This window comes from Macaca nemestrina, chromosome 5, assembly GCF_043159975.1.
Source record: "Macaca nemestrina isolate mMacNem1 chromosome 5, mMacNem.hap1, whole genome shotgun sequence".
In the NCBI taxonomy this organism is placed as follows: Eukaryota; Metazoa; Chordata; class Mammalia; order Primates; family Cercopithecidae; genus Macaca; species Macaca nemestrina.
The window spans coordinates 125926635-125943690 of record NC_092129.1 but is presented as its reverse complement, the minus strand read 5'-3'; the positions used below and the strand labels follow the sequence as shown (position 1 = coordinate 125943690).

At 41.8% G+C, this 17056-nt stretch overlaps 1 protein-coding gene and 1 long non-coding RNA gene across 29 annotated transcripts in view; one reads left to right on the top strand and one right to left on the bottom strand.

Annotated features, from left to right (window-relative positions):
- Positions 1-17056, bottom strand: part of LOC105479539 (dystonin) — a 496741-nt gene that overhangs the window by 385748 nt on the left and 93937 nt on the right. For 19 of the 28 annotated variants that reach the window (XM_071095971.1, XM_071095969.1, XM_071095974.1 and 16 more), the window contains one exon: positions 10609-10816. In XM_071095971.1, the coding sequence (XP_070952072.1) occupies positions 10609-10816 (208 nt within the window). Of the gene's footprint in view, positions 1-2222; positions 2364-10608; positions 10817-10998; positions 11156-17056 lie in introns of those variants that run through there. The other 9 variants (XM_071095985.1, XM_071095988.1, XM_071095990.1 and 6 more) reach the window with 3 other exon arrangements.
- LOC139363067 (uncharacterized) overlaps positions 2031-17056 on the top strand; it is a 53672-nt gene continuing 38646 nt past the window's right edge. The window contains exon 1 of the long non-coding RNA XR_011622957.1: positions 2031-2283. This is a non-coding gene — a long non-coding RNA (uncharacterized lncRNA). The remainder of the gene's footprint in view (positions 2284-17056) is intronic.

Genomic DNA, 17056 nt, shown 5'->3' with positions numbered 1-17056 from the left:
ATTACAATTCTACATTTCTGACAACAGGCAGATTTTGAATTGGTTCCAGCTGACTCTACCACTTACACTACTCAACAGCTGAGGCATAGGATAACTTGGCAACCTGATAATATTCTAGATGAATGCAAACTCCTTCTGTAACCAAGGAACTCTGTCAGAAATAAAAATCAAAATAACTTCTCTTTAAGTTTAAATGAGAACATAAAATGTTTTGAACAATGCATGATTTCAGAAAGTGAGCAACTGTATTCTGAACGTTTAGTGAATTGACACTCCCTATTCAAAGCCTACAATTCTTTTCTGATTAGATCAGTCCCCACAGCAAGTCATCAGGATAATAAGCACTGTAGTGAAGTCATCATACTGGATGCTGATGGGAAATCATAACTGGCTTCAAAATACATCGGGAAACAATGAGTTTTCCAGGTTTTCAGCTGTTCATGGAATACACTGCCCAATACTCTTACTTTCCTTTCCACGACTAAATAAACATAGCACAACTATAAAGCCAAGTACAAATTGATGAACTAAGCATTTTAAAAACCGTAAGTAAAATGAGGAAAACTCCCATCACTTTTTCAGTGACGTCTAAACAATATGTTTGAAAATGTATATGTTTAAGGGCAATACTGATTGTTGTACACTGGCCTTCAGATCTTTAATTTCCTTTTATTTCCAAAGGCAAAGACAAGCTTTTAAACAATGCCTGCTTCTTTAAGACAAAGTCAAATAAGCACTTGTTTTCAGTCACCTGAAATCACCCACGTGTCACTTAGGTATAACTTCATGTGACAAAAATTCATTCAGCTGTAATTTTTTTCAAAAGTATAAAATGTATGTACTTTAGAACTTTCAGATTTTTTTGTTTCTGACTGTATAGGGCGCAGATGTATTTCTTCGGTAAGGTTTGTTGGTCTAAATTGCAATATTCCTCTTTTATAAAGCTCTGGGAACAACTAATTACAAACCTTACTTTAAAATGGAGTGATGGAGGTAAACATGAGTATATTATCCACACACACACAAATGTCACAAATGTGCTTTAGCCTAAACTATCATTGCACTTGCTCAGTGGCAGTATTATACACAATAAGAGTCTTGGCACAAAGGAATTCTCATTGTATTGTTTACAAAATTCTACATGGATTGCAAGAATTTCAGTTATAAAACATACTCTACAAAGACAGAAAACAATTGTGAGTGGATTTGAGCTTTCTGGGGATTTGGAATTTTATTGTTTAGTTCAATTTTTTTTTTTTATTTCTACTTTCTACTAATAGAAAAGTACATGTACTGTTAACCATACAATACCACTGCATTTGCAGACATTGAGTTACCAAACCCAAAGCAAATACTCAAAAGAAATAAAACCATTTGAATCCTACCTATGACATGGGCCACTATTCACTATAAACACGTTAAACCTCTCTGAGCTGCTCTTGAGTTCGGAGTGTTTTGGGAGCCACAATAAAAAGATGGTATATACACACTTAAAAACACATTTCCAGAGACAAAAAGACTTAAAAAACGGACAGCTGCAATTTGTATTTCGTCATTATATTTAGCTATGAAGTCAAAGTAAACATTATACGAAAACATAAATATCAGGTTGGCATAGAATTTCCTGAACATAAAGGATGGGCAGAAACAAAATCTCAAAATATATTCTTTACATTTAAATTTACAACAAACTCACTAACTAAAGTCTTTTATCAATCACGCTATAATTTTTACAATACATCAGAGTAAGTATATAGTCACAAACTTTTTCAAATAAGTAAGATCATTTTAAGGAAAATGATCTAGTGATGCTGAACCTTTTTTACAGGGCTAACCAATACCCTAGCCAAGCAGCAGCAGCAATGCCTTAGTAATCCCATAGAGAATAATCAGTATCCACCCTCCCAGGAAGAATTATGATTATGCGTAGTGCTTAAGAGCTTTTACAAGGAAGAGAAAACGCAATGTGCTTCTTGGAAACCAAAACCCCTTCCCCCATCTCTACCGCTCATCTAAGGGCGTCTCCAGACTGTCACCCACCCCACCATCCTCCCTGCGCTGGGGGTACTAAATACCATGCAAAAAGACCTCGTCCATTCCCAGAACTGGTCCAGACACCTGTTTACTCGTGCCCAAGGAGTGGTGGCTCTGATTAAGGAAAGGTAGCGGTTGCCTCTCTGATCCGTGCCAAGCTCCGCGGCCCCAGGGCAGGGACCACATACCTTTGTATCTCTCCAGGACATCCTCGTAGGCCTGGAGGTACTCCTGCTCCTCCACGTACAGGTAAGCAGCAGGGGAGAGGTAACCCGCCATGCTGAAGTTTATCTAAGCGATGACTGGCCAATTCCCCTCTCCCCCTCGTAACCCCCGGACAGTAACGTAGTCAGCAAGACACAGCCTTGGGAACTGGAAAAGAGGAAGGAGCAGCAGGCTGGGGAAGAGCGCGGAAGCCGAAGACGCAGAGCGGGGGCGCAGTAGGTGGCGGGCGACGGGCGCCAGGCGCCGGGGCCGGCAGAGGAAACGCCCAGGCCTCCTGGCTGACCGAGGGTGGGCCGCCCCGCTCCAGGAGCCTGAGTCCCTCTCGGGTTTCAGCAGCGGCAAATCTCGGCGAGCCCAGGGGCGGCGACGTGCAGCGCCACGCCAAGCTGAGGAGCCGGGAGTGCGGCGAGGGCCGGCTGGGGCCGGCGGGCGCCCAGACCCTCTGCGGCCGCGCTGACCGCTCTGCTGGCCCTGCACGGGGCGCCTGCTCCGGGCCGGGCTGGGGCCGAGGCCGCGGCGGTGGTGCGGGAGGACCAGCGCGCTGCCTCCGCCGGGGATGCTGCGCGGCGCATCTGCGGCATTTCCTGGCCGCCGCGCTGCAGACACTCGCCCGCGCCGGGGACAGAGGGAGGGAGGAGGGTGGAGGGCGGAGGGCGGAAGGGAGGGGGCGAGCGCGGCGGTCAGCGCCCCGGCTGGCTCAGCTCAGTCCCCGGCGCCACTCAGCCCCTCCCTCCCAGGCAGAGCCACAGAGCCCCGGGCCCCCTCCCCAGGCCCGCCCACCCGGGTGGACCGTGCAGCCAAGCACGCCCACCCCCGGACACTGGCTGCCCGGTCCCGAATCCCCAAGGGCGACGTTTCTATTTGGGATCCACAACAGGTGCCTGAGAAACAAAGCCGCAGATCGCTCCACCGCCGTGCGCAAGCCCCTGCTGAGGGGCCAGCGGCTCTCCCTCGGTAAGGGATGATCGGGAGGAGGGTTGGAAATACTTTCTTCCACCCATTTTTTTGGCATGGTAGGATTCAGGTCACTCTGTGACAGCACAGGGCAAGGAGGGCACGGGGGTCCACGTCTAGGGGACATCCCGGGGACGGGGTGAGGAGGCCTCTGCAGGTGGCCCCGCGCATCAGCGCCTGACAGCCGGGCCGCGCCTGCGCCTGAGCGCCCGGCCGCCCCAAGGCTGCCGAGGACCAGCCCGCGCGGTCCCTCCCTTCTGCCCCCCAGAGCCCGCAGGCGCATCTGCTGCTGGGCTCCGCGGCGGGCCTATAGGTTCACAACAGTCCCATATTTGTCACCTCCCTCTTGCTCTCTTATTATTCATTCTACATAGTACTAGTGTCCATTAAACTGAGTAAAATGGATACAGTTCCCTTAAATTAGATATATGTGTATCATATACTAAAGTGAGTGAGTTTAAGGGTCCATTGGAGGAACCAACTGATACCCAGACATGTAAATAGATGTGTTTAAGAGTAATGATTGGCCGGGCGTGGTGTCTCACGCCTGTAATCCCAGCACTTTCGGAAGCCGAGGAGGGTGGATCACGAGGTCTGGAGTTCAAGACCAGCCTGGCAGAGATAGTGAAACCCCGTCTCTACTAAAAATACAAAAATTAGCCGGGCGTGGTGGCAGGGACCTGAAATCCCAGCTACTTGGGAGGTTGAGGCAGAGAACTGCTTGAACCCAGGAGACGGAGGTTGCAGTGAGCCAAGATCATGCCACTGTATTCCAGCCTGGGCGACAAAGCAAGACTCCATCTCCAAAAAAAAAAAGAGTGAGGTCAGGCTGCTGTAGATAGAATCTTCACTCCTTACTGTGTCACATAGGTAAGTTACTTATCCTCTCTGAGCTTTCTTCGTCAGTAAAACAGCGATAATAGTGCCTAACTCATAAAGTTGTATAGTAAATGAAGTTTAGAATAATGCCTGGTGTTATATAAGGATTAGCTGCTGCTTCTACTACTTTATTTAGGAGGTGGAGTCTCACTCTGTCATCCAGGCTGGAGTACAGTGACAGGATGATACCTCACTGCTACTACTATTATTAGATAAATCAGCTGATTGTTGACGCTCTGACCTATGTCAACTTCACCTCTTGTCTAAATCTTCCTTCCCTATTTCCTCCTTTCATATATACTGACCTTTTGCCCTCCATGATTTTTTATTTCTTTGTTAGCGTTGGGTGTTGTGAACTATTGACCATTTTCCATTAATGCTTAGACAGGGATGAGTTGGAAAAAAAAAAATTGTGTACTCGTGGAAAAAAAGAAAACTGACTTGAGATAGAACTGGAGCACTCCTCCTCAGCAATTGGCCTAATTTTGTTACTCCAAACAAAGCAAGACCATATCTCTTTTTTCTATCCTGACCACTGGTTTATAATCTGAGTCTGAACCCTTATCCCAGTAAGTCTTTAAGGTTACTAGAGTTTTATTACAGCTTGATATGCATTTATGTGCACATTTGTTCATGAAGTAACAACCACGTATCATATGGGACACCTTCTTGAAATAAAAGGGTTAGCATTAGATCCCTGAGAGTCATTCATTTACAGACCACACATGCATAGACATAGGTCTCTCAAAAATGTCTCCTTCACAATCAGTAAGGTCACTGAAGGCATATGTGAGCCTTCATCTGAGACTGACACTCAGTAGCATCCAGTTTTATGCATATAGTCAGCACACACTTAGTAATTTTAATCATCTATTTAAGGAACCAGTCAAAATGAGCAGAAGCAGCATTTGGGATTGTTTTTAAAAATAGCTTTTGCCCCATGCATTCTTGGAAGGGTAACATTGGGTTAATATGCTAATAATAATAGTGTATTCCATAGAGAGGAGGCAAAAGCATAGCAGTAAATAGCTTGGACTTTGGAGTAAAGACTGCCTGAATTCAGGTCCTAGCTCTACTACTTCTTGACACTACGACCTTAGCAAAGTTTCTCTTCCTTTCTCAGCAGATTCTGAACTGAAAATGGAGAAAATCGTAGTACCTACTTCATGGGGTTCTTGGGAGGTCTAAATAGGATACCATATTAAGTGCTTAGAAGAACATCTGGCCATGGGTAAGCTATCATTTATAGAGCATTTGATGTGCCAAGGAGTTAGCAGAATTGTTTGCATTCACTATTATATTTAATCACCACAACCATGACCCCTTTGATAAAGAAACTGAGGCTAAGATAAGTTTGGTAAATTGTCCAAGTAAACACAACTGTCATGGACAGAGGAGGAATTAAAACCCAAGTTTGCCTGAGTTCAAAGTCTGATTCTCCTTTGATCCTTCAATTCCAACTTCAAAGTATTTGGATAGGACAAAAATCCTTTTCTTAAAATAGCATTATCACTGACAAAGCATGTAACTTTATAGGTAGTTTATGACTAAAAAACCCAACTTACAATATCCTGTAGCTAAGAACAGCAGATCTGTATTGCTCATATGTAAAAAGCATTTATACAATGGGTGTTTAAAAGCCCATTTCCTTATATTTCATTGTTTTATTCTCACATTGACCCGAGGAGATAAGAAGTAAACATACTATAGTCTCAGATGTTAATATGATGAAACCACAATAGATACAAAAGCACTAAAAATGTGAAGTTGGGCCAGGCACAGTGGCTCACGCCTGTAATAGTAGAATTTTGGGAGGCCAAGGTGGGCAGATCGCTTGAGCCCAGGAGTTCAAGACCAGCCTGGGCAACATGGTAGAACCTTGTCTCTACAAAAATACAAAAATTAGCCAGGCATGGTGGCACAAGCCTTTAGTCCCAGCTACCTAGGAGGCTATGATGGGAGGATCGCTTGAGCCCAGGAGGTAGAGGTTGCAGTGAACTGAGATCACATCACTGCAATCCAGCTTGAGAAACAGAGGAAGACCCTGTCTAAAACACAAACAAACAAAATAAAGTGAAGTTGGCCAGGCCCTGTGGCTCACTCCTATAATCCCAGCACTTTGGGAGGCCCAGGCAGGAAGGATCACTTGAGCCCAGGAGTGATCACTTGTCCAGCCTGGGCAACACAATGAGAACCCATCTCTATAAAAAAAAATTTTTAATAAGCCAAGCATGGTGGTACACACCTGTAGTCCTAGCTACTCGGGAGGCTGAAGTGGGAGATCCCTTGAGTCCAGGAGTTAGAGGTGGCAGTGAGCTGTGATCACGCCAGTACACTCCACCCTGAGCAACAGAGCAAACCCTCAACTTATAAATAAATTTTTAAATAAACAAATAATAAGAAGTGTTCGTCATGTGACACCATCACTAATATGACTTTCCAAACCGTAAACCTGATTATGCCACTCCATTGCTTAAAAATCTTTCAGCGGTTCCCTAGCACTTACAACATAAATAGTCCAGTTGCCTCAGGATTGCACACAAACATCTTTACAGTTTTTGTCTTTCCCTTCCAAATCCCACACTTAGCAACACACATTACTTGCAGTTCTCATTTAAACCATCTCCCTACCTTTGTTCCTGTAGTTCCATCCCTCTAAGGTGGGCTTCCCTTTCACCCTAATTCCATCAAGCTCTTTAAATCTCAGTTCAAGTGGCACTTCCTCTCAGAAACCTTTCAGGAACCTCCCATGCCTCCCTTCTCCCCCCAAGTTAATTATATTCTCCTCTGGGTTCTTTTAATTTTATTGTGCTTAGAGCCATCACAACTAATCCCTGTAACAACTAAATTACCGCTTTGTAACGGTTTAACAACACATCCATTTATCATATTAGACTATGACCTTTCTTTTCCAGCTTATTCTTTTTTATTTTATTGATACATATTTTATATATTAATGAGGGTACCATACTGCAAGTACTTTTTACATGCATACAATGTGTAACGATCAAGTCAGAGTATTTGAGGTATCCATCACCTGAAGCATTTATCATTTCTATGTATTGGTAATATTTCAAGTCCTTCCTTCTAGCTGTTTTGAAATATATAATATATTATTGCTAACAATAGATATCCTCCTCTGCTATGGAATATTAGGACTCATTTCTGTAACTGAGTCCTAACTCACTTAAGTTTGTATCCATTCACTGTAAGTTTGTATCCATTCACTAATCTCTCTTGAAACTATGACTTTTTAAAGGCAGAACTGTGTGCTAATCTTCATTTCATTGCAGGGGCTCAATAAGTAGTTGCTAAATGTGGGTGAATTAAGGTATCCCATAGACCACATAGTCTTTTTGACTCAATAGACATTTTCACAATCAATTCTATTTTTAGGACCTTAAAAACAAATAAAAATACTAAACTCTCAGCTCTTTTATTACTAAGTAATGACCACTACAGACATCCTCACACCATTTCTGAACTTCACCTCATTTCCTAAAAAGGGTGAATTTCAGGGAGGGGGTAAGTTTCAGGAAGAGTATGAAAATATGTAATAAAATTAGAAGTTGAAATTCCAATTGTATGTTTTCATATTATCCATAGCACCAAATTCCATTAGATAACATGTACCCCTCATCCTCACCCTGGGTGATCAGTGGCCAGTTTTACACATAATATAGCTGAATTTCATAATTTAGCCACATTATAGGTTAAACAGGTATTTGTGGACTGGTCCCCCAAGTCTATCCTCCATGTATGATTATTGTTTATGATTTGTCTAGCAAAAAGCTAATTTACCAATATTTATTTAAAATACAATCATAGGCCAGGTGTGGTGGCTCACGCCTATAATCCTAGCACTTTGGGAGGCTGAGGTGGGTGGATCACTTGAGGTCAGGAGTTCAAGACCAGCCTGGCCAACGTGGTGAAACCCCGTCTCTACTAAAAATGAAAAAAAAAAAAAATTAGCTGGGTATGGTGGTGCATGCCTGTGGTCCCAGCTACTTTGGAGGCTGAGGCAGGAGAAACACTTGAACCCATTAGACAGAGGTTGGAGACAGCACCACTGTACTCCACCCTGGGTGACAGAGAGAGAGAAAATCTGTCTCAAAATAAAATAAAATAATATGCTTCACTACTGTTTGTTGTTTCATTTTATCTTTTTCTGCTTTTGAAGAATTCATGTAATTGGTTTTTTGGGTTTTTTTGGTTGTTTTTTTTTTTTTTTTTTTTGAGACAGAGTCTCACTCTATCACCAGGCTGGAGTTTAGTGGCAGGATCTCAGCTCACTGCAACCTCTGCCTCCTGGGTATAAGCAATTCTCCTGCCTCAGCCTCCCGGGTAGCTGGGACTATAGACGCACACCACCATGCCCAGCTAATTTTTGTATTTTTAGTAGAGACGGGGTTTCACCATATTGGCCAGGATGGTCTCGATCTCTTGACCTCATGATCCGCCCACCTCGGCCTCCCAAAGTGCTGGGATTACAGGCATGAGCCACCACGCCTGGCCTGTAAATTTTAAAGAATGGAATTTTGAGGTCCCCAGTGCATCAACTGCCACCAACTTCACAGCTATCCCTACAAACTCAGTAAACATTTTACAATTAACAAGCGATGGCCCCTGCATCAATGACTCCACAGTCTACTAACAGCATCAGCACCTTCATGTACACTGCATCCCATTAGAACATCGAGTTCTTCAATGTCTTACCCACCTGCAGTGTACACTGATGGTTACATTTCTCATAACTTCCTGCCCAGTAGAGTTTTTCCCAATTTATATAATCTCATTGCCCCTAACAAATACCTGCCCTGTCCTTCTGTCATAACTCCCTCCTTCATTACTGAAAGCAAAATATCCATCTCTGCCACTACTACCAAAACTCTCAGCCCAGAAGCACCTTCTGCCTTCCAAAAAATACATAGAACAGGCATCCCATTTTGATGCCCTAAGTGGGCCATCAGCCCCCAGTAACTTCTCATTCACACCCTTCTTTCATCTATCTTCCCTTTCTGCTGAGTCAAACATCTGGTATGGGCAGTGTCATCTGTATAGGCATTTGTCTTGCTGGAGCCTCAGACCTGCGGAAAAGTTCTCAACAGGGCAAGGAGGCAGGCCTCAGTGACTAAACATTTTCTGGTCTGCCTTGACTCTCCAAGGCTACCCCTGCTCACTCTTACAGCTTCCATCCTCCCTCGGCCTCCCCTTTCTCACTCGACCCCTTGTTCTTCAAAGGCCTGGGTGAGACCAGCCAGCATCTCACAGCGGAAACCAGAAGCAGCTCAAGACTGTTGCCCCAGAAACCCTGACTAAAGAATGGCTGGCTAGGCACTGTTTGTTTTTCCCGTAATCAGAAAATCCCATTGGGAGGACAAAAAGGGAGTTCTCAGCTGCCTTGATGGCTGGAATCTGGGCTGGTCCCCGCCAGCCCCCTTGGAGGAAAAGAAAGTACCAACTTTGCAATATAGTATAGGAGGCAAAAAAAAAAAAAAAAAAAAAACTGTGGAAAGGGACCTCCAGAGTTAAGAGTGGTAGAGAGGGAAGGAAAGGAAGCCTGAACCACTGGATGCAGAAACAAACCTAAAGAACACCTGGCCTTCTGCCTTTGCAAGAAAGTCCCCAAGGACATACTCCATCCTTCCCTGTTACCATTTCCAAGACGGAAAAAAAAAAAAAAAATATATATATATATATATATATATATAGAGAGAGAGAGAGAGAGAGAGAGAGAGAGAAGAAAGGAACAACCACCCCTGGAAGCACCTCTCATGCACAGGACACATACACACAAACCACACGGGGGTTCGAAGGTTGATTTCCACAGTGTTCTCAGCTTTCAGCTGGGTAAAACAAGCCATCACTTCTGGTTCAGCTTTTAGGGCCAATGCAAGGCAACACCGGGTAATACAGAACAGAAACACTGGCACGTCTCATGTATTAATTAATCAGGAAGGCGTGATGGCCAAACCCTCAAAAGCACTAAGGACAGAAAGCTGCTATGGATACGATGATGCAGACAGAGATGCTACATTTAAAGAAAAACAACATCCAAGTTGCTGGAATATGCTTTGCAATCCTGGGTACCAAAAACCGTGAATCTTCTTGAGTTAAATCTGCGTAGCTCACTGCCCCTGGGCAAAAATGAAAATAAAGGCTGCTCACTTCCAGCTTCCCGCAAATATACTAGCAATCACTGCAGCTAATACTTTCAGAATGTTACGGTAACTAATGCAGTAAATAGGAAAGTTTAGTGCAGTATTTCCTTGCATTTCAAAGGAATCGATTCATCCAACCAGAAGGCAGGGCCAAACAGCTTAGTCACCAGCAGGCTGGGCAAATGGCTCTATCAGTAAAACAAGGCATAAAGTAAACATGGTCATCATCCTCCCCCACCTTGAGCACAGATTCCTGCCCAGTGCATCAGCTCCCGCTATGGCCCCCCAGGAAGCAGATGGGCGAATTTCCGCAACTCTCTTCCCCCACTCCATCCCCTTCCCCAGATGCTCTTACCTGCTATCCGAAGCACTGCCCTCTCGGCAGGGTCCAGCACTGAGCCCCCTTGAATCTTTCTTTTCGACCTCTCATGTTTAGGCAAATTCCAGGGTAAGGTGTCTCCCGGAGCTGGGGATGCGGAGCCAGATTTCTGGCTGAAATCATCCTCATCGGAAAAATCCGCAGAGGAAGACATAGAGCAGCGATAGGACGCGTTCCCGGAACTCTACAGAGAATGACACAGAAAAAGCATTAACAGCAAAATACTCACATATGCTCATCGATTTAAACATCCCCACCATCACCACCGCCGCCCTCCCTGCCCCCAAACTGGGTCTGGCATATCCTGCACCATCCTCAGAGCTGAGGGAATATACAGAAACCAAAAAAATGAAACCCGGGGCTCACCATCTTTTCTTGGCCAAGTCTCCAATCGTAAAAACAATACACAGGCAGTTCCAATACATGAAGATTTGCACGGAAGAAGTGTGTGGCCTGTGGTCCGGCCACCAGCTCACAAATGACTGGCCCAACAATGAAGCCAGAATCAACAGCCTTCCTGTTACAAATCTATAGTATTTGGCTCCCCCACCAGGACAGTAGAAACATTTTCCATTGCTAGCCTGCTGGTTAATTCATTAATGCAACTAACTCGAAGTTTCGAAAACAAAGCACAAATGCAGGATGTTGAGTCCCAACTCCTTTCCGCTTCAAGTCACCTCACCACTGGAGACTCTGTTCCGACCGATTTTAAGCCCCTGTCCTCTTTATTTAATTTTCTTCATGAGACTGAAGCAGGTTCCCAGAAAAGAGCAAGGAGGGAGGAAGGGCTGATTCTGAGAAGAGCCTTTTCTTAAGACTGGGAGAACACAAAAGACTGTTTTCAGAAGCCTATGGCAGTGCCAATAAACAAACATCTGAACTCGGTTTAGAGTTCTTGAGGTAATTTAAACTTCCAGCAAAGTAACAGCTGCCAATAATGTAAATGAGAATGATGCAGCTCAGTGACAGGAAACAGAGCTCTTCTCAGCTCCTGGTCATTACACTGTGAAATGAGAAGCATGATGCTTTTACCAAAGCACTTGGCCTGAAGGTTAGTCCTCCCTTCATCTAGCTGGAGCAAATCTGCAGGGTCATGTCTTGCATAAAAGTGTTATATCTTCCATAGAGGGAAAAGGCACAAGGTGTTATTCCTTCCTTCTTTGTTGGGTTGTGTTTGTGATTATTTAGAGAGCCACTGGCTTACTAATGAAACAAGGATGTTGACTATCTCTGCTGCAAAATTATAAACATAACAACACATCAAAAGGAAGTCTTGACTTTCCTACTGAGAATTCTACTTCGCTGAGACTCATGGTAAAGATGCAAAACTGGTATAACTCGAATTCCTGAAATGTAACTTGCAGCCATGGATTCCCAAGAAGCAAGTTACAGGCAGAAATCAGTGAGGCATGCTCCAATTTGAGCAAAAACACTGGGCTTCCCACAAAAGCAGTGGCAACTGCAGCACAAACAGGCTATGTGAGCCACATCCCAAAACACTCACCCAAGGTACGTGAAATAAACTCTAATTGCATCAGGACTACTAACCTTATCTCAATCTGTTTAGGCATGTGGCTATGCATGGTCAACACCATTATTTCATTTTATTTTTCTTTTTTGTGGGCACATAGTAGGTGTAAACCCCATTCTTTTAGAAGTTCACGTAATATTCCCACAAAGTGAGGTATGTAAGATGTAGCTCTCTATTCTTTCCCCCTAAAAAAGCTGTCTTCCATTTTACTTTCCATAAAATTTCACCATCTTGACTAATTTATTTAGAGTCTGTATATTTTTCTAATGACAATAAGGTATTAGGAAAACTTGAGGCAAAAAGTAAATAAAATTGATTTTCTGTATTGTAGCTACAATCCATAGGGAGTTGTGAGTGGCATTAGGTCAGTCACAGCATGCTATTATCAACCCAATTTATTTTCCATGCTTTTCTGAAAATCCATCTTGAGCTTTCTGAGATTTTGTTTTTGGCTGGCTCTGTATAAAAGGGTGACATTCTTAAAGACTTTTAAGAGTGTATTGGGTTTCTTTGGCCGCTTTCTATCTTCCTAAAAATGGCTTCCTATCTGTCCTTACTTAAGGTCATCCTTTATCTGTGAGATTATATTTCTTGTTACCTGTACTATTTTAGTGAGTATAGTAATTTGATTATTTATCTTTACAGACAGATTTGGAGAATAACTGTTAAAGAACTGCTTTCCAAAACCCACTGGTTATTGATTTTTGTAGAGTAAATTTTTTTAATGGCCTGAGTCTCAGCTGATTGAACAACGAAATGTGATTTATGCCATGACATAAACACCATTAATCACTCATAGCCAGATGGGAACAGTTACCACCCCTGGACCCATGGGTGTTGACTGGTGCAGGCTCTAATCTGGTAGTGTCATTGGTAAACAGATAAGAGAGAAAAAGAGGAAAAGACAATCAACAACACTTCTTTCAGCACTATATCATAGGAAAATATGGACCCCACACACACACACACAAACTGAGGGAAATCATACATATTTATATGTGGTAAAGTCTCTCCCAGGCTACATGATCCAAGTGTTTTAACAATTAAAGTATTGGATTTTTTCCCACAAAAATTTTCATGAATACTTTTTAAAAATATAAGGTAAACTATACAAAAGTAGGCCCATTTGAACCCTGAAAATTGGGAACAGATTTAAATGGAGCTGCTTTAAAGTGGATTGATCCTAAAGAAAACCTATTATATTCTTTATTGATTTGAAATGATTTGCCAAATCATGTTACTATCTTGGGGGCTAGAGAAGAGTGTGGAACTACAGTTCCCTTTTGTTTTAAGAAAAGCAAATATGTTCTCTCACCCAAAGGCCAGAGTCTAACCTTTGATGTGGGGCTTGGAAAGGTAGGACAAAGGAAGAGGGCTCCTGTAATCAACAAAAGCCCCAGGTTCCTATCTAGTATTCCACTACTGTTGCCTAAGGTTTGATTCCTATTAAAATACAAATATGGTAGCTATGTCCATCAATAGGAGACTGTTTAAATATAGTTATATGGATACCATAGTCTACTCTATAGCAATTAAACAAAAATGTTATTGTTATATATTTAGTAAAGAAGAAACAATTCATCAAGAATGATTTCTTAAAATATGTGCATGTGCATATACATGTAATAGTTACCCATATGTAAGTAGCGATTATTTTTGGGTGATGACTAAGATTCTGAATGAATTTAATTTTATTCCTTATAATATTTTAATCCAATACAAGTACATAAAAAGATTACCAAAAGTAAAAAGATTTTATGTCAAGGGTTAGAGAAAATATGGACAACTCTATGAAGAAGTAACTAAGTCAGTGTTTTTAACATTTCTGGGCTCATGGGCACCCCTGAAAAGTTAATGAAATCTATGAAAACCTCTTTCCAGAACAAAGTACAAGAGTAAATACATGCAAAACTTTGCATATCATTTTATGGGATTCACTGACCCACTGACCCCAGGTTAAGACCCCAATTCACACCATCATTTGTCATCCCCATTTGGCATGTATGCTGAAAATAAGAGATACATGAAAGAGCTGTGGAGTAGGGGGCAGAGTAATTTGGGTAGTGAAGATAAAGCTGGCCTAGGTCATAATACTTTTTAACAGTTGGCCTTTTTCATAAATGACCATGAGCTACTTCTGGACTGATACTGAATCTCTGCAACCAAAAAAGCACTAGATGGTTACAAGCCAAAAACCCTGTACAGTAAATCCTCACTTAAAATCATCAATAGGTTCTTGGAAACTGCTGCTTTAAGTCAAAGGACATATAATAAAACCAATTTTACATAGACTAATTAATATAAATGAGAGTTAAGTTCCTACAGCAAATAATATTTCTGGTCATAAAAATATCACAAAACTTCTAAGAGAAGACCAAAACACTTCTAATATTAAACACTGAAATAAATGTGAGTTATACATACATTTACAGAAGATTAATACAAAATAAGATAATTATGTACCCAATTTTTGGTAAATCAGTAAATGACGGCAGTCATCGGGGTGGGGGGTTAAATCAAGGAATAAATGTTTGCAAAATGAAAAATATAAGGAGTACCTCCTACCGCCATGCAGTTCAAAGCCAATCACAAATATGGCAGACCCACTGAGCACTTTCATACCACATCGTTTATTGTCATGCATTTGTAAGATTATTGTAGACCTTACAAATTTTTATTTTACAATAATTTGCATTTATTCATGCGTTCCTTTTCCAACCTGCTTATTACAGTTCAGGATCAAGGGTGGCCAGAACCCATCCCAGCAGCTCAAGGCACAAGGCAGGAACCACACCCGGACAGGACACCATCCCATGGCAGGGTGCAATCATAATCTATGCCCACAGTCACTCAGAATGGGACCAATTAACCTCATGTGCACATCCTTGGAATGTGGGAGCAAACTGCAGCATCCAGAGAAAACCCACGCTGGCATGGGGAGAAAGTGTGAACTCCACTGACAGTGGCCCCAGCCAGGAATTGATTTTTTTTTTTTCTCTCATCAACATTATAACAAAAAGACATTGAACAAAACACTATTCAAGGACCTGCTATATTGTGTCTTCTACAATTCAGTTATTAAAGCAGTTTTAACAATTGAATTAGATCACCAAAAGCTTTAAAATGACTTTCCTGATAGCCAATTCATTCACATGGTATAAAAACAACCCAAATCTCCTAAAGCCAGGATAATTACATAATAACATTTTCGGAAGGGGAACTGAACAATACCTTCTTTAACTGAAACCCCAGTGGGGGATCTGAGATAAGTACAATGCAACTGCCTAAATTGAATGCTGCCCAGCCTTAGCACCCTGATCTGTAGGAAAGTGCCAGGAAATTGTCTTGGCAATAGGCATTCTCTACAGGCAATGGAGAAAGAAGTGCAGAGATAAGAGTTTGCAAAGTAGCCAAAAGTTTAAATCCCAGAGGCTGAAAAGTAAACTTTCACAAACCCACATATTTATAACTTAAGTACATTTCTGTATGTGTATTTCAAAATATTCACCAGAAAAAAACCCAAAAATAGAAAGCACACAAGGAAACAGAAAAATCCTGATTGTGAAGCATTCTACAAGACAACTGTCCTAGATCCGTCAAAAAGGTCAATGACACAAAACACACACACCCAAAAAGGAAGAATTGTTCTAGATCTAAAAGGACAAAAGAGACACAACTAATTCATGAACCTTGGTTGGATTCTGGGTTGACTCTTTTTTAAAAGCTAAAAAGACATTTTGGGGACAACTGTCTTTTGGGGACAACTGGGGAAATCTGAACATGCAACATGGATTGTTTATTAGACAATGTTAGGAAATTATTGTTAGTTTTCTAAGGTGCAATAATACTATTGTGGTTATGTAGAAAAGTGTCCTTATCCATAGGAGATGCAGGCTGAGGAAACCCAAGATGTCTGCACTTATTTTTATTGTTTCAATAAAAACAAGGAAAAGTATTAAATGTGATAATAGGCTAACAATAAGTATTCACTGGTCTACTCTTTCAACTTTTCTATAAATCTGAATCTTTTCAAAATGAAGAATTGAGGGGGAAATAGCAAGGTTTTTTTTTGTTTGTTTGTTTTTTGTTTTTTTTTTAAGAGACAAGGTCTTGATCCATTGCCCAGGCTGGAGTGCAAAAAGACATGATCATAGCTCACTGCAGCCTTGAACTCCTGGGCTCAAGAGATCCTCCCACCTCAACCTCTCGGGTAGCTGGGTCTACAGGCACATACTACCACACCAGACTAATTTTATTTTTTAATATTTTTATAGAGACGGGGTTTCCCTATGTTGACCAGGCTGCTCTCAAACTCCTGGCCTCAAGCGATCTTTCTGCCTTGGCCTCTCAAAGTACTGGGATAACAAGCATGAGCCACTGCACACAGCAAGGTCTTTTGCGCTGTGTTTAAGTGTTGCTTAGTCTATTCCTGTGCTCACAAAATCAACATATACAGGTTGCAAGGACAAAGTGATAGTTTTGATCTAAGAAATTTCTCGTAACATTTCTTCATAAACACTTAGAGAAGCACTAGAAGCAGTGGCCTGTGTCAAGAAGTCACCAAAGAAAGATAATCTGCTTGCCTTAGTCCTAAGCATAATTCTAGACAGAAAAATATAAAAGAAATTCCTCTGCTATTCATTTATTAATAATGTAAAATACAGTGAACACAAGATAGGTTCAGTATCACATAATTTTGATATACGAACAAAAACAGAAAATTTTTTCTCCAAAATTAGGAAAATTAAAGACACAATTTTCTTTAAAATTCCCTTAGGTAGGTAGGTACAAATACTAACTTCCTCAATGTTGTATCAAAATATATGTTATAGCCCAAAACTATCATTATATGACTAGTTTTTTACTTAGAAATAAGTTAGAAAGCAAGAGCAC